Genomic DNA, 17368 nt, shown 5'->3' on the forward strand with positions numbered 1-17368 from the left:
GCTCTTCAAACACAGGAAAAAGCGTCTAAGCAAAGGTTTAGCCCCACTCAATAAAGGATCCAGGAGACAGCGCCTCAGCAGAGAGATGTGTGTCACAGGCCGGCTCTCAACTGCTGCGCGGGGAGAAGCAGAGGGAAGAAGTACCACCCGGCGAGAGAGAAAGAGTTGGGAAAACGCCTTTTTAAATTTTTGAGAAAGCGAACTCAAACGCGACACGGATTTTGAAAACTGCGACGTCTACTGAGGCGCAGGAATCTCTGCAACTTTGCTCGTGCGCGTGGCAGTGTCCCTGTGTCGCCCTTTGAGAAAAGTTCCTGCTCTTTGCTTTTGCTGGTCCTACAGCGGCTGCTTTCTTCTCTGCAGAGAACCTTTCTTGCTCCGAGAGGCGCCGCTGGCTGGCCTTTTCCGGTCTAAAAGCGCCTGCAATGGCCTTGTTTCGTGTCTCCACTTTCCAGCGAGATTGCCACGCAACTGACGTCACGCGTCCTGCGACAAGAGGCGCCACGGATAAAAAAAAAACCTTCTAGACAAAACGTAGTGCGGCGAGAATTTCAAACGCCTCGGCATGCTAAGTCGTCCTCTCTTCGCTGCGTCTTCCTTCGCCTCTTCTGTCTCCTTTGCCGCTCTTCTCTCTCTGGCTGTCTCTCCATCTCTTCATCCTTCTGTCTCGCTCTTTTTCTTCTGACTCTTTCTCTTGGTGTCTCGCGCCGCTGCACTGTCTCCTGGCCCTGTCTGAGGAAGTCGCTGTGTGTACACCCCGCCAGGGTCTGAGATTCCCAGTTTTTCGTGTCGAACTCTGATTCGCCTTCTTTCTCCGTCGTCGTTCTCTCTCTCGCTGCGTCCACACTTATGGTTGGAGCTCTCTGTCGTGTGTAGGTTTCGTTTGCGTCTTCTGTTTTTTTCTCCTCGATTGCTCCAGCGGTGTCTCTCGGTGTACCCGCTATACACCCCGTCTCTCTCTCTCCGCTTACTCTCGCGGATGCTCTCATTTCTCAACCGTTTTTCCTCTCCCTCTGCATGTCCCGTCCACTTGACGGTGCCGAAAGAGTCAATGTCCATCTCCTCTCTTTTCACCGTCAGCCGATGTCACAGGACGCGCGAGTCTCCACGAGCTCCCCGCACCCGCTCTTCTGTGATACAGATCTGTCTTTCTCCCGCCCTTCTTCTACCGTTTGTTCTCTCTCTCTCTTCCTCTCTTCTTTTCTTTTTTTTCTTTCTTCTCGTTCTTGTCTCGGGATATATCGCTGGTGTCGAGGTTGAGGTTTTGCGGCGACTATGGCTCAGTCTCTTTCTCGCGTTTCTCGGTATTTTCGTCTGCCCCCACCGTCTTGTTCGCTTCTTCTCGCCATGTTCACCTACGCCACCACGCCATCTGTGTTTTCCTCGGCTCTGCTTCGAACGTTCCCGACAATCCACCCCAGCCTCGCAGCGGCCGCGCCGCTGCGTGCCTCGCCCTTCTCGTCTCTCTCTCGCGCTCGCGCTCTCTCTCCCCTCCCTGCCTCCGCCCCCGGTCCTGTCGCCTTCTGTTCCTCGCCTGTCTGTCCGCGCGCGTCGCCTCTCTCTGTCTCGATGAACTCGGCTCTCTCTTCTCTCCCGTCGCCGCGTTCGGCTACCGAAGCGCAAACGCAGGACGTTCCACAGCCTGGATGCTCCGCTAGCTCGACGCTTCCTTCGAACTGCTTGCCGCCGCAACCCCCCCAGAGCGCGAGAAGAAGGATCTTCCACTTTTTCCCCTCAAACCGGCGATGGGCGTCTTCCCGGGGCTCTTCTCTCGGCCACGCAGGCCAGGCGCCTGAGACGGCGCAGCAAGACGCCGCAAATGGGGAAGGCTCTGGAAGAGTGTACAGACGCCTCGTCTCCGGGACAGAAGGCGAGAAGGATTTCCGAGTTGTTCTTTCCAGCGGAGAGTCGGGGAAACCCCTCTCGCCTTGGCACGATGTGCCGCTCTTCGCGAGTGGACATCCAGAACATCCAGATTCCCAGACCACAGAGAAGAACGCGACAGGGCCCGTCCTGTTCAACATGGTAGTTGAAATTCCGAAAAACACCCGAAAAAAAATGGAAATCCAACTTGACGTCCCCTTCACTCCAATCATGCAAGACCTTCGGAAGGACGGTACGGAAAAAGGACGAGTTAAATGGGAAGTTTTCGAGTCGTCGCCTGATACACCTCCAGCAACAAACGCGCGCGATGGCTTCGCACAAACACCCCCAGGCGCTCGAATCAACCCCAATAGAGCGGTCATAAATGTTCTTACGTAAATACATACATATATATATATATATACATACATGCATACGTATAGATAGATAGATAGATAGATAGATAGATAGATAGATAGGAATAGATAGATAGATAGATAGATAGGAATAGATAGATAGAAAGATAGATAGATAGATCGATAGATAGATAGATAGGAATAGATAGGAATAGATAGGAATAGATAGATAGATAGGAATAGATAGATATCGATGTATGTGTATTTCGGCACAGAGTTCCAATGAGCACGCGTCTCTGAAGCAGAGTGTGGAACTCTGCGTGTGAGTGAGATGGATGCCTAGTTGTCCTGTCGTGTTCAGATGTGGGCACGCGTGATTGTATTCAGATTTATGCATGGATGTTCGTATATAAAATGCATGTATACAGTGTCTGTCTGTGTGGCAGCGTAGGGGGCCTTGGCGTGTCGGCGTCCCGTTGCTCCTCTCTCTTTTCACTCTCGGAGACACGGGAGAGCGAGGGTTTCAGAATTCCGGTTTTCGGGGTTGCGCCTGTGTCTTTTTCCAGGCTCGCTGAGAGAATACGCGAGCACGTTGTACTGGAACTACGGGGCGTTTCCACAGACCTGGGAAGACCCGCGCGTCCCCGGTGGGAAAGAAGTTTTCCACGCGCAAGGAGACGGGGATCCTCTGGACGTCGTCGAAATTGGCGGCGAAGTGTTGCCCGTCGGCGGCGTCGTTCCCGTCAAGGTGGGGAACGCAAGTAAAAACGGTGGGAAATGCCGAGAAAAAAGGGTGCGTGTGTCTCTGCCGCGAGAAGAAGAGCGCGTGTGGCGTTTTCAAAGGATCGCTGGCGAGTGCGAAGGTTCCTTGAAAAGGCGCATGCGTGGAGAAGGCACGAGGCGACAGGGAGACAGAGCGACAAGTCGAGAGCCTGTGTTTTTTCTTGTTGTGAAAGGCGTATTTTAGGGAAGTGCGGAACACATTTCGCAGCACACATTTGGTCGCCTTTCTCCTTCATCTCGGCTCCGACTTGCCTCGCCCGCTTGCTGTCGGTCGCTTGTTTTCGCTTGTTTCGCCTCTGCTTCTTTACCTTTTTTCCGTGCTGCGTGTTTGCCTTCAGATTCTAGGCGCCCTCGCGATGATCGACGGCGGAGAGCTGGACTGGAAGGTTTTGGCGATTCGGGAAGGCGATGCGTTGTTTGCGCAGCTGAATTCCATCGAGGACGTGGAGCGTCTGTGTCGTGGCGTGGTCCCCGGAATTCGCGAGTGGTTTCGATGGTACAAACTGCCGACCGACAACGTTGTCAATCAATTCGGCCATGACGAGGCGGCGCTGCCGGCACCTGAAGCCGTTCGCGTCGTTCTCAAGGCTCACGAGCACTACCTCCGTCTTCTGCGCGAAGAGCACGAGGGCCAGGGCGAAGAAGCGGAAGGCGAAGAACGTGCTGGAAAAGACGAGAACGGCGGCGCGCGAGGACGGCGAGTGGCTGTTCACGTAGTCGACAGAACGGCTGCAACGAACGGAGATAAACCGAGCGGGACACACACGAAGAAGCTGGAGACGGAAGACGTGAAAAAACAAAAGTTGTGGCTGCCGCAGTGAAAAGACAGAGTTTCCACGCGGCGGGAGGCGAGGGCGGAACGTGTGTGTACGCTGTGTCTTTGTTTTCTGGAGATGTCTGCGTGTGTTTTTGCAATACGGCCATCCCTAAGCTTTGAAGGCGGGAACCGGAATGAGGCTGTTCTCTCGTGCCTCGCGTTTCTCTCTGCGGTGCGACTGGATAAAGGCGGAAAGGCACCGGGAATGCGCGACGCGCCTGCTTCAGTTTTTTAGGGAGTGGAAGGCTGGCATGCTCAGAGGCGTGTGTACATCTGCGTTGCTTTGTGGAGCCCTTTCCTGTCGAACAATTCACTTTTTTTCCGTGAAAACGTGCCAACTTGTGTAGGTGGAACTTTCGAAGAAGGCACAGCTGTGCAAAACGGCGCAGCTCCGCCTCTGGAGAGTGCTGGAACACCCGAGGCGACGCTGCGTTGTCGAGCGAGAGAATCTCTAGACTGGCGAGGCTCCTGTTGCCGGAGCCCAGCGAGAGAAAACGCGTCTTCATCATCAGCGAAAGGAAGAACTGGTCCGCGCCAGGAGACAAAAACAGAGTGACGAGCAGTGGAGCGATTTGGCTCAAAACACAGCGAAGCGCGTCGCTTCGAATCGGTTATATCACTCTCGTTTCTCTCGAATGTTTTTTTGTCCACTCGATCGCCTGCTGCTTGTTGACCCACACAGAGAGACCAAAGACAGAGAACGGCGACGTGTGCCGAGACTGTTTCCCACGAGACCACGCGACGCTGCGCGGCATGCCTGCAGACTCTAGCCCGCACGTGTTTCCTCTCCCCCGCTCGGGTGATTATGCACTCGGTCGGTCCAAACAGCAGAAGGCACCAGCTTTTTGCACAGACTGGCGGGGCGGACGCCTGTCGAAGCAGAGCCCCTCACCCGCGAGATCTTTTTCGCGCTCCTTTCAGCTGTCCCTCTCTGCGCAGGGGAGACAAAAACGAACGCGGACTCCCCACTCTCAGCGGCGTTTCAGATCCGCCTGAGACGAGGCGCGTGCCTCCCCGCGAGAGGGACAGAGAAGCCCGAAGCAAGCAGCTCCAGCGGCTGCCGTCGCTCGAGTCTGAGCACTCGCAGGCGTGACAGAACTCAAAACAGAACTCAACGGGCGTGGACATCCAGTCGAAAGCGCCACGAAACACAAGGAATCTGGCCGCTGGAAAGCCACACACTGTGAGAAAGCACAGATCCGCGCATTTCGCTGCAGAGAAAAAGAGTGGAGAGAGAGCACGGCGTCCGTGCCAGCCGGGTCTTTCCGTCTGTCCCCTCGGGGGGCGTTGCGATCTTTCCGTTGCGCATCGAAACCCCATTGGCACAGTCTCTGGTCCACGGAGAGGAGACGCCTCAGCCCTCGAAGAAGAAACTCGAGGCCGCAGGCTTGCGTGCGATCAAACATCACTGCGCCCTCCCGTCCGAGCGGAAAAAGGAGAAAACGCATTTGGCGGGTGCGAACTGGTTCGAAACGCGCCACGCGCAGCCTTTGCGGCATCCCGGGACACGCCTTTCTGCCGGCCTTCTCCGCGCAGCGGCTCCCACCTTCTGTTGGCTGTCTGCTGTCTCCTTTCGTTCGTTCTGTCCGACCCTGCGGCTCCTCGGTCGCCTCTCTCGAGGCTCCTCCTCCTACGCCTTGTCAGGCTCCAAGGCGCTGAGCCTCGAGACTCGAAGACCTGTCTCCGCTGTCTCTTCTCTCTTCCTGGCTGTCCGCAGCGTCTGACGCCGGCTTTCCGGCGCTGTCCTCGCTCGCTGTATGAGCAGGCTGTGCAGGCTGTAGAGAAGGGAGCGACGCGCACGAGAGCGAAGAGAGGGAAGACACAGGAAAGGGCGGCGACACAGCGGCAGGAGCGGGGACGGCTCCGGAGAGAAGGGATACAGGCTTTCGCTGCCCCGTGGCGATTTGCTGGCGCTTTCGCGCTCGCATGTAGCAGGCGTTGCACACGGGTAGCCCGTCCAGATATCTCCACTGTGGCGTTTGGCGGGTCTTACAGAGTCGACAGGAATTCGCGCCGTCTCTGCCCCGCCCGTTGCCTCGCTGGGAGCTGGAAATTCCCGTTTTCGCCTTACCCTTTTTGGTTTTTCGCGTTTCTCGTGGGGCTCCCTGGAGCGCACACCCCGCCGGAGGCGAGACGTCTGCGTGCCCGCCTGGAGACGGAAGCCTCGCCTCCTCTTCTCCACAACGCCGAGCGGAGACAGATGCGCGCGTTGCGTGCAACGGCTCGCCGGCCGTTTCGTGCGTCGCCCCAGCTCGCCTCGTGAAGAAAACCGAGGCTGAGAGGCCCTCTCGCCCCGTCAGCTGGCTCCCGGCGATGCCGCCCTCGCTGTCTCCGTCCCCCCTCACGCCCTCGCTTCGGGCCCCCGCTCCCTGCTCGCCCGGCTGAGGCTGCGCTTTTCTTCTGCTCTCACTGCGTCGGGTGCCCTGGAGCGCCGTGCCTCGTCGTGTTCGCATGGATCCTAAAACGTCCTCGTCCTCTCGGCTTCGGTTCTCGCCTCGCTTGCTTTTGGGGCGCGGCTCGGACGCAGAACTAAAGGCCGAGCCTGAGGCACCGGCCTCGTGCGAGGGATCTCGCTCTGTCGCGCGGGCCGTCGCTTCGCTCCGCTCTGCTCTTTTCTGCGTGCCGCCGGCAGGTCCGGAGGGCGACGCCACACAAAGGTACGGAGACATGAAGTCTTCTTCGGGGCCGAAAAACGCGCCGGAAGCGCCGAGGAGCCTTTCGCCCTCGCCGAGGCGCCCGACCGGAGGCGCCTGCACGTTGAAGGGACTCGAGGAGTTGTGGGAAGAGAGGATACAGCTCTTCGAAAAGGGCGAGGCGAACGTGTTTTCGGAGAAGCGAGGAGAGGAGTCTCGAGGCGAGTCGCCGCGTGCCGAGGTGAGCGCCCGCTCGGGGACGCTCACGCCTTCTACCACGTAGGAAGTTCCTCGCCTTGTTGGTGGGTCGCCTCCCGTAGAAGGCGAGTGGTGAGAGAAGGCAGAAGAAAGAGAGGCGTAGTGCGCTCGGTCGTGAGGCGGGAACGGAAAAGGTACTGCAGACAAAGAGAGAGGAAGCGAGCTCTCCGTGGCGTTTCCCGAAGAGACGTCACTTGCGAATTCAGGATGAAGGGCCGAACGGTCTTCTCGCTGAGACGAGGAAAGGACACAGCGCTTCGCTCTGCCGAGCGGAGACGCCTGCGGGTGTTTCTGAGACCCAGCCGCAGGGAACCGGAGTTCTCCCTTCTCTCGCGGCTTCGATGCGGTCGCTTGTTCGTCTTGTTTCTTCCGCCTTCCGCTGCAGCGGGAAGCAGCCAACAAGTCGGTTTCGAGCCCCACGGTCTCGCCTCTCGGGCCTCCACCTGGTGCCCCAGCGGGCTCGGAGACAGCAGACACCGGAGACACCCCAGCGAAAGGAGGCTCGTTCGAGGAAAGGCCGTGCGAAGCGCGAACCGAGCGCAAAGGGGGAAAAGAGTACAGGGACTCCAGTGACGGGGGTGAAAGAGAAGAAGAGGACGAGGACGAAGGTGAGCAGAGCCGGTGGTTTTTTTCGGAGTTCTGTGGGAGGCTTGGCGAGGCGGACGCGCCCCGCAAATGGGCCCGAAGGTCTGAACCGGCTTCGTTCACGCCCAGGGGAGAAGTCGAAGTCGAGGAGAAGGCGGCAGGGCGAGAAGGAGAGAGGAATGGAGACACCAAGCAGGAATGTTGCGTCGTGTGGGGCGCCGCGCTGCGCTCGGGAGCACTCCTGTCGAAAGGAGACAGAGACGGGGCTGACGAAGGAAACGGCCGAGCGAAGCGCAAACAGCTTGCTGAGAAGGCCTCCTTTTCACTGCTTTCTGACGCGTTTTCCAACCTCTCCTCGCTCTCGATATCTCGCTTCGCCGGCTCGCCTGGGGCCTGACTCCTCTCCCGAGTCGGCGAAAAGCAACGGAGCGGCTGCTGCTCGCCGTCCAAGTCCACGTCGCCAGGGACAAGGGAGTTCTTCCGCTGTCGCCGCGAGGAAGCGAACGGGCAGTTTTCGTCTTTGTCTTCTTCTCTCGCACCGTTTCGGGGCTCCTCCTTTGCCGGGTTTCCCGGTCCCCTTGCCCAAGGATCGGGCGTCCTTTCTTTCCTCTCCGGGAAGAAGGGGCAAGAATCCGAGAGAAGGCTTTCGAGAATCTCGGCCGTTCGCTTCCTCGACGCAAAGACTCGGCCCCGTCGGTCTTCAACCTCGTCTTTTTCCATCGCGTCTCGCTCTCCTACCTCGCCTCGCGTCGTTCGCGCCCCGCCCTTGCCGAGAGCGTCCTTTCTCCGCCGTCTCCTACCCTCCCGCTCCTCGCGGCCTTCCTCGCTCAACCCGACGCACAGCCTATTCGCGTGGCGCCCGCGAAGACCTGACGCAGATTCCGAGTCCGGCGGTGGGGACGCCTCAGCTAGTTGCGAGAACGGCGGGGAGGGCGAAGCGCACACACTCTGGCGCCCCACAGAGCCCGAGAGGAGCCGCCGCGTCAGGTCTTCGCGATCTGGAGAAGGCCCCGAAGAAGGCGACGGGAACGTTCCGCAGGGCGGAGTCGAAGAGCACAGAAACAAGTCGGCGTCTCCAAACGTCTCGGCGGTCTCGTCGAGCAACGCCCCGGAGAAGGGACTCTGCGGAGACCGTAGATTGTCTCGGCCCGCTGGGTGGCCGAAGGCGTCGAAGACGGCAGGCAGCGAGGAAGCGCGAGAAGAGAGTTTTTCGTCTCCGCGAGTGTCTTGAGCGAGCGCTGAGGCGACGGAGAACACGGCTGAGGGAGACACAGTCGGAGACAGGAGGGGAGGAAGGAACGGAGAAGAAAGAAAGGGCGACGGGAAACGACGGCGCAAACCGCCTCCGCGGCCTTTCCTGCCGGCCTCCGGGGCCTGGGAAAGGGAATCAGACGCCGAGGAGCCCAGTGGGTTTTCAGGCTCAGAACTTGCGGGAGCCTGGCGCCGAGGCGCCGACGAACGCAGGAGACTTCGAGGGGAAGCAGCCGGCGCGGAGGCGAGGGCCTCGGGGGCTTTGAAACGAGGAGAAACCGAAGAGCGACGCTCGTGAGCATTTGGAGCCTCGGTGTCTCGTGGAGAGAGAGAAGGCAGCAGGGAGGCTGCTCGCCTCGGCTTGGCAAATGGAGACGGGAGAGTTGGGTCGTAGGACAGTCTTCGGTTGCTCGTTTCACTTCTTTCAAGATGAAGTCTAGGCAGCGAAGACGCGTGCCGCTTCTCTTCTCTCTCGCGTCTTCTCCCGCGCCTCTCACTGTGTCTCCTTCCCGCCCCTTCGCTGCCCAAAAACGCTCCGCCTTCCTTCGCGCGCTCCGCCCCCTGGAGGGGGGGACACCTGGAGAAAGTCTCCCAAGGCATGTCGCCGTGCACATCGGAGAAACGCCTTTTCTTCGGCGTCAAGGGGCCTAGCCAATCTCGCTCCAGGTGGGCGACATGTGGCTGTTTCGCACTGGTTTGAGAGAGAAAACAAAACGCCTCTTCCGGGAGGCGCGCCGGAACTTTTTTCATCTTCGCCCCACACGCCTCGTCCCGGTCTCCTCTCTCAAAGGGCCGAGGCGAGTCTCTCGGCAAGCTCCCTCGTCGGCTTCGTCTGCGGGCTCTGCCGGCGTCTTCCCCCTCTCCGCCTTCCTCGAGTTGTTTTTCGTCGCTGGTTTGTGGTAGAGCCGCTCGGGTTTCCGCCTTCTCGCACTCCCCTTCTTGGGCGAGACGGGAAGCAATTGCCTGTCGCGCGTCTGACCCACGAGCCTCTCTTTCCAACGCGTCCCGCTTTCGCTTCCGCTCTCCTTGCGAGGCGGTCCACAGAGCCGTCTCCTGTCGTTCGCCGGCAGCGCCAAGGCCCTCGGCCGGGCCCTGCAGCTCGCATGAGGCGCGGCGGTCCAGATGCCCGCGGCCCCTTTGGGCTCCAGAGCCCAAGGGGCTGGTGCCGCCGTCGTGGGCGCCGGGTGTCTCCTTCGCTCCCACGCCTCTGGAGAGACAGACAGAGCTCTGCGGGGACGTGGAGAGGGGGCCGAGGCCTGTCGAGCTTTGGGAAAACAGGCGAACCAACTCGGAGCGAAGATGAATAAACTTTGTGCAGAGATTGAGGAGGTCTTCGTCGCTCACGTCTTTCTTCATGCAGGACAAAGAAGGGAAAGATCTCTCGAGGTCTGAGGCGCACGCAGCCTCTGTCTGTATTTCAATGTCAACCCCTGGGCGCTTCGAGGGCGTAAGCTCACGGGGCTGAAAGTCGACGGGTCCAGTCGCCTCTCCGCTCTTGGCAGGCCCAGAGAAAGAAGACGCCGGAAAGGAAAGGACAGAAAAAGATGCAGAAGAGAGACCTGAAGACGAGGAAGGCAAGGATGAAGAAGGGGAAACGAGGGGATGACACGGAGCAGAAAGGGAAGCAGGTTGGGGAGTAGATGGTAGCGGAGAGACAGCTGAAGACGAACAAGAAGAAGAAGAGGAAGAACAAGAAGAAGGAGAGGAAGAAGAAGGAGATGAAGGAGAAGGAGAGGAAGACGAACGAGAAGAACAAGAGGAAGAAGAAGAAGAAGAGGAAAGAGAAGCGGCATGATTTTCTTGCCCTCTGATTACGTCCGTTTCATCTACCTGTTTCCTTTCTTCTCTCTTTTTCTGGAAGACGTTTTCCCTTCGCTCTTCTGTTTTGTCTTCTGCCTCCTTCTTTTTTCCAGTAGCGTTCTCCTCGTTCTCTTGTTTCCCTGTCGTCTGTGTCTCTCGGTCTTCTTCCTCTTCTCCATTTCCTGGCCCTGCTGGCTGTCTGTCTGGTGCCCTCTGTCGGTCGCATTGTGTCATCTGCGCTTCGTCCTTTTGTTCTTCGTCTCTGTTTTTTTCATCGCTTCCGTCCACGCCTTCCCGTCGTTTCTCTGCGCCTCCCTCGCTCCTCGCTCCAGCGACCTCCTTCCTGCTATCTGCTTTTTCCCTCTCCCGTTTCGCTTCCTCTGTCTGTGCATTTTGCCCCCGGTTTCCAGCGCCTGGGGCGGCCGGCATGCGGAGGGCTGTGTTGCCCTGTTTGTCTCCCTCTGCCTCCACAGGGCGATGTGTCCCCTCTCTTGTGTCGTAGGGCTCGGCGGAGGAGACAGGCGCGTGAGTCGCCATCGGCGAAGATGGGTCTTTTAGACCGGAACACACTGGCGCACTGCGCGGCGAGTTCGGGAGACAAGTGCCAGGAGCCAGAGGAGAGATGCTCCTCCGGTCTTCTCTTGAAGAGGACGCAAGGAGAGGAACACTCGACGCCGCGGAGGCCCCGGACAGAGAGATCGAGAACGAAGCAGCGAAAGGCGAAACGCTCTCTTTTAGAGGCTGCTGATAACTGGACGGGAGAATTGCAGAACGAGACGAAAGAGGGGTCTCTTCGCGACGAGTCGGTTCTTGACTCTCCGCGAACGAGCACGGAGCATTCTGTGGCAACTGCAACATGGCGTTTCTGTTTGCACCTGTCTTATTCTTTTCTTCCATCTCCTTCTTTTCTTCCATCTCCTTCTTTTCTTCCATCTCCTTCTTTTCTTCCATCTCCTTCTCTTCTTCCATCTCCTTCTCTTCTTCCATCTCCTTCTCTTCTTCCATCTCCTTCTCCGTCTCCTTCTTTTCTTCCATCTCCTTCTTTTCTTCCATCTCCTTCTCTTCTTCCATCTCCTTCTCTTCTTCCATCTCCTTCTCTTCTTCCGTTTCCTCTTCTATCTCTCCTTCTTTTACGTTCGCTTCTGTCACTGCGAAACTCAAACACTTCTCGCTAGAGTGGAAAGAGCAGACGACTCGCTTTTCGTTTCCCTCTTTCTCTCTCGCCGGCTCTTCCCGGGAGCTCTCTATGCATTGCTCCATCTTTCCGAGTTCCCTTTTCCACGATGGCCAGAGACTTGGCCGAGAGGAAGGCGAAGCAGACGAGGCACTTGCGACAGCAGGCGCTCAGCGACTCCTGCAGAACGTGCCGCTGAGGAAGAAAAGGCACGGACGGCGCGCATGCAAGGCTCTTTTTCGGTCTTGGTTTTTCCAAATTCGTCTCCGAGAAGCTGGCGAATGAGGCGCTCCTCAACTCCAAAGCGGCGACCCCACAGATCTCCTGCGAGGCGTTCTGAGCCTGTCTGTTGCAGTTTGGCTGAATCGGAGAAACGGAGAAGATGAGGAGGAAAGGGGAAAGGGAGAGAGATCAAGACGTGCAAGAGGGGTAGGTTTGGGGGGTCTGAATACTCTGGGGAACGGGTATAGGACTGCAGAGGAACGCGAAGAAAGTCTCTTCGAAATCCTTTGCCTCACCGAGCCGCTCAGCTTCGCCTTCGCGTTCTCTGCAGATCTCTTCTCTCGTCTGGTGTCAAACACAAACAACAGAAAAGTCCCCATCGAAGAAACGAACTTTACAGAGTCTCCACATGCCCCATTGACAGGCATGCCTGGTTCCACATATCAGCCTGGACATATCTTTGCATATCTAAACATGTATGCATGTATATTTGTATATACGTGCATAGATGCGCTTCAGGGCGAAGTTTTATACTTCTTGTGAAAGAGAGGCGGACACACAGATCAATGTGTACCGGAAAGCATTTATTTATACAACTGTATGTCTACAGGGCACAGGCAAAGAGAAAGATTCCTAGAGAGAGAAGAGGCAAACGCGACGGAGAGACGAAAGATGCAGCCTTTGAACGGGCCTTACGGCGTTCTGCACTTTAAAAGGTAGAGGGCGGAGAAGACACTGGTAAACAGCCGAACCGCAGACAAAGACACAGGTCGAAAAAATCTGGTTTTCTTTCAAGGCAAAAACAGGCTGCCTCGGCGTGGTGAAAAATGGGGCTTCGCGTTTTCTCGCGACTCCCACGAAGAGAGAGAACCCTGAGGAAAACCGAAAAGACCGGCTGTCTCTTTCGGAGTTGGACACGAGAGAAAGCGTAGAACACGGGGATGAAAGACGGAGCAGTGCTTCGCAACCGCACGAAGGAAAGATCGAGGAAATGTTTGAGTCTTGCAAACGGAAACACACGCATAGCCATCAGCTCTCCTTCACAGCCACTGTTCATGTTTGTAAATACCTACACATGCTGAAATATACATAGATATAGAGCTGTGGCTATCCACGTGCACATGCAACTCGCATGTGCGCAAATGCAGGTAAATTTAAACAAGTAAGGAGACACGTAAACTTGTCTCCTTGCCGACGCATCTCAATACATATCTAGGTTACGAGGCAAATGGCTGTGTCCATCGATGCGGGCACGAACGTCTACGGCCCTGTGCCCACGCAGGTCTATGGGCATTTGTCTCCACAAATACATACATATATATGTATATGTATATGTATATATATATATACGTATATTAGTACATACAGACGCTTTTGTGTATAAATATTTCATGTCTCATGAGGCAAGGGTACAAGGGAAGTTCCGGAGTGAAATAGAACGCTGACAAGAGGACGAAATGAAGAAGGGTGCGTGGCTCTGTGGGTCTTTGCCGAGGACGGAGGAAATCTTGGATGTAGATGAACACTCTCTCAAGGCTGAACAGGAACCTATTGAAGGTCTCAGTCTATCGAGTGCGTAGCCTCTCCCGTTCCCCTCGCGCTCATAGACTCACATACAAAAACACACTCAGACTCCCCAGACTTCATAATCACAAATATCCGCACTCACAATGAGAACTCCCTCATCTGTACATATATATCATATATATATGCGAATGTGCATGCAAGGGCACACACTTGGTCGGCTCTGAGTACGAATTCCTGTATGTAGATTTGTGGGCATTATGTCCATATCGGTATACTTCACTGCGCACGTCTAGACTTTTCACGGAGCGGCATCCAGACACGATCACTGGAGCAGATTCGTGTTGGTTTTCCATCAGAGAGAAGGCAGACCTCAGCGGCGCTGAGACTCCTTGCGAGTCTCGTGTTTGTCGGTGGGTTTTTCGGGAGAGATTTCTTTGGAGGAGAGGACCGACTGAAAAAGGAGAATCTCGCTCGGCTGGCCAAGCTGACACCAGATCTCGGGTCCTTTCTTCGGTTCCGAGAGTGCGAATCCCTCCGGACACGGCTCTGCCAAAAACCCGTCAAAAACGGGTCATCTCTCCAGTCTTCCTGCGCCGTCGAAACTGGCTTTTTCTCGAGGGCACTCCAAACAATCTGCCGTCGGTAACCCCGACGAAGCTCCGCCACACTCGAGGCAAAAAACGAAAAAAGGATTCTGGCGAGATGCAGCGCGTAAGGCTAGCGGATTGCCAAGGGAAAATAGAACAAAAGCTGTAGCTGCACGGCACGGTGACAAGGCAGAGATCAAGTTAGATCTTTCGGGAGAGAAGTGGAGCGCCGCAAGCCCCCGGCGACTGCGCATCAAGTCTCGAGACATCATGATGTGTTTCGGAAAAAACGCGGTTCTCTCAAGACTCTGGACAGTCGGCAGTTTCGCCGTGGCGCCCAGATGAGATCGGCGTGTGGATATAGACTTCTTTGTCCATCTAAGTACCACTCTATACGTATATATATGTGCGATGTGTTTGTCGGGCGGCCTGATGTTCATCTGACGAGGCACAGAGGCCTCAAAAAGCGAAACTCACTGGGCGGTTCCTTTTTTGATGTCTCTTTCCTTTTCGCGAACGGAAAGGGTCTTCCTTCGTCTGTCAATGGCAAAGTCTTTGTCGCGGAGTTTCTCGTGTCGCTCCTTGTCGCGACCGCCGCTCCAGGTATCTTCCCTCCTCTGCTGAGGCGTCGTTTCCGTGCGCCAAAAAACTAGCAAAAAGGCGAAAGTGGAAGACATAAACCACGGAAAAGAGAGGAGAACGTTTCGGCCAGGAAGATGGACAGGAGGGAACTCAAAGAGCTAGAGTGACAGATTTGGAGCGACAAAGATGAAAAAGATCGCAGACAAGAAGCTCGGCGAAAAACCTGATCTTGAGAGCCCCCTGATTGGAAAGCCGGCCAAGGCCTCCTGGGCACCTTTGTAGCTAGGCATCCCAGAAGAGACAGGAAATGACAAAGTTTGAAAAAGTCGTAGACGGGTCCGCTGCCGGTTTACTTGCAACGATCTGTCAAGGCAAGGCCAGACGTGGTCCAGAGCTGCGTAGCCTTTCTCGCTACGTTTTGTAATGTATATAGGGAAGAATGCGTCAGTCTTTCATTTCATCTGAGAACCAGAAAGTATCCTGTACGCGTTCCTTCCCGAGAGAATCAAGAAATCTTAGACAGTAAGACACTCAGCGAACGACAACACTTCGTGGAGAGGACTCCTCGGGCTCACATTCCTCTTTTTCTCTCGGAAAAAAGGATAGCATGTCCATCTATCGCCCCGCAGCTCCGCTTGTTTGAAAAGCATATCGCCAATCTCTCTTCTTCACACGCAGCGTTCTCTGTTCCCGCGTCGGAGGCATACGAGCTTCGTTCTACGGCATCCTAAGCTTACGTTTACATAGACATTCACGGATGCGGATTGAGGTATAATGCGGATTGAGGTATATATTTGTGTCGGTTGAGCCAGACCGAGGTATCCATGCGGCTTTTCGGGGCAGAAAAGGGCGCGGAACCTTGTGAAGGAAACCGGCGAGGCAGAGGAGAGAGCATTTAAGTGAGATCCTGTGCGTAGAAAGAAACGACGAGGTTCAGAGCGTGCAGAGAAAGGGAGAGTGTTCGGGGGATGTGGGGTGCGGGGCCACACATATCTAGAAAGCTAGGAAATCAAGAGGGACGAAGATAGAGTTTCCGACGACTTCTTGCCCCACGAAGGAGGGAAACAGGCTGTTCGCTTCGGAGGATTTGATGGTCTTCCTCGGATAGAGAACCGTTTCGGCCCGATCTCTCGTAATGCTGCGGTAAAGCCCTCGCCAGTTGAGGGTGAGAAGGCCGAGAGGCAGAAAGAAGTCATCTTGAGATTCTTCGCCCTACGAGAGAAAAAGAGACAAAAGACAGATAGTCTTTCCGGGCTTCGTTTCTTGTCTTGTCAGGATATCTTTTTTGAGGCCTGACAGAACGCGAAGGAAACCGCCCTGGACGTCCGAAATCGCGTTATCAAGAGAATCCCAACCCGTTCGTACACATGTGCCGGCACGGCTCCTTTTCTTCTCTTGTATCTGTTTGTTAGGTTTGATATTCTGTACCACCCGATATAAAATCGTGAATTATCGATACTCTCGAGCTCATACTCTTTTCTGCCGAGAAAACCCGTGAGTTTGCAGGAAGAAAACCGGTCGTTTCTGGCGCAAACGGCCAACGCAAAAGAGTGTCCTCGCGGGCATGCTTTGCGTGTCTGTGCGAATGTATTCTCTTACACGTAAATCAGATGCACTGGCATGTGCAACTTTCCCCGCAAAACGAATGCGGAAGTCGAGAAGCGATACACAAACGTCATCTAAGCGGGGTTCCTGTCCAAACGGCTCTCAGATTGATGCTTGCAGAAAGCTCCCCTTCTCACACTTGAGACGCGTCAGCGTGTGTAGAGCAGCGTGAAACGAGAAAGACGATCGACAACCTGGCGGGCCTCGATGGGGTGAGGAACGAAAGGCCAGTGTATCCGTGCAGTTCCGTCTCTCTCGCGAAGAAAGTCCCCCTCTCCGGAGGACGTCTCCGAGGCGGACACAACACTGTGTTCTCGAGTACAGGAAGCGAGAGTGTCGTGACAAATTTGCGACGGCTTCCCTTTGGCCTAACTGAGAGAGGCAGGACCGTCCGAAACGCGTTTTCGCGACAGGTCCCTCTCGCGTGTCCATAGTGAAAAAACGATGCCTGTGTGGTGGTCCACACAGACACACACATCAGACGCAGTGTCTAGCTCGAGAACGGCACCAGCGGATACGTTTGTGCACCTCCTTTGAAAAGATCTCTCGGCATTTCCGCAAGGACTGTTCGTTGCTTCGCGGTTCCGCTAGAGAGGCAGTCTTTGGTTTTCCCGTCCGTTTCGTGACAGCCGCGATTTCCGCAGCAGCTTCGCGAACCGAAACACACGCACACACACGGCAGGGGTGGAGTACGGCGTGTACAAAGAGCCTTTCCAAAAGGATGAACGATACAGCCCGTTACTTTTTCCACTTTTTGCTTGAACGATGGTCGTGTCTCCACAGCAGTGCACGCCAGCAGCGCGCGAATCCTGAGAAATACACGTGGACGAGTAGGAATGCCCAAGATGTGTCTCTCCAACGGAAGAAAACGCCTCTGTATTTCTCCAGTGTTCCCTTTCTAGGAACCGCACAGATCTATCGGCAAGGTTATATCCTCTGCGAAGTTGTGATGTTTCGCAGCAGTAGAGTTTCTCGGCAGACGTGTGTCGACGCCATCGCGTGAGCGTACAAAGCCGCCGTTTCACTCGATCCCACGACCGTACCAATTTCTCAAGCAGCTTTCCACGGGTTTCACATCGAGAAGATCCTCCTCCCATGACACATCCCTGGTTGTTTCGCATTTGACGTGCGTTTTCTGCTTTCCGTGTGACCCGCCAAACGCGCGGAACTGGGGTGTATGCGCGTCTCGTCTGTCGGCGGCAAAAACGAGAAAACGTCGCGAACACTCGAAACAGGCACCGGAGAACCGTCAGCAGAGCTGAGGGTGTCTGAGCGAGCCTTTTCACTGGGCGTTTGCGCCATTCGGCTCTCCCGCCTCGCTTTGC

The 17368-nt window shown here is 55.9% G+C and overlaps 2 protein-coding genes across 2 annotated transcripts; one reads left to right on the top strand and one right to left on the bottom strand.

Annotated features, from left to right (window-relative positions):
- Nucleotides 1–1347: 1347 nt before the first annotated feature.
- On the top strand, nt 1348–3823 carry NCLIV_028850 (putative soluble inorganic pyrophosphatase; the record flags this gene model as incomplete). The annotated part of the gene is made up of 2 exons (XM_003883080.1): nt 1348–2258; nt 3211–3823. The coding sequence occupies 2 exons, from the start codon at nt 1348–1350 to the stop codon at nt 3821–3823; spliced, it is 1524 nt and encodes a 507-aa protein (XP_003883129.1).
- A 1636-nt stretch (nt 3824–5459) lies between these two features.
- On the bottom strand, nt 5460–11606 carry NCLIV_028860 (putative GATA zinc finger domain-containing protein; the record flags this gene model as incomplete). The annotated part of the gene is made up of 1 exon (XM_003883081.1): nt 5460–11606. One exon carries the CDS (start codon nt 11604–11606, stop codon nt 5460–5462), a length of 6147 nt encoding a protein of 2048 aa, XP_003883130.1.
- Nucleotides 11607–17368: the final 5762 nt, after the last annotated feature.

This window comes from Neospora caninum, chromosome VIIb (assembly GCF_000208865.1).
Source record: "Neospora caninum Liverpool complete genome, chromosome VIIb".
NCBI classification, from domain to species: domain Eukaryota; phylum Apicomplexa; class Conoidasida; order Eucoccidiorida; family Sarcocystidae; genus Neospora; species Neospora caninum.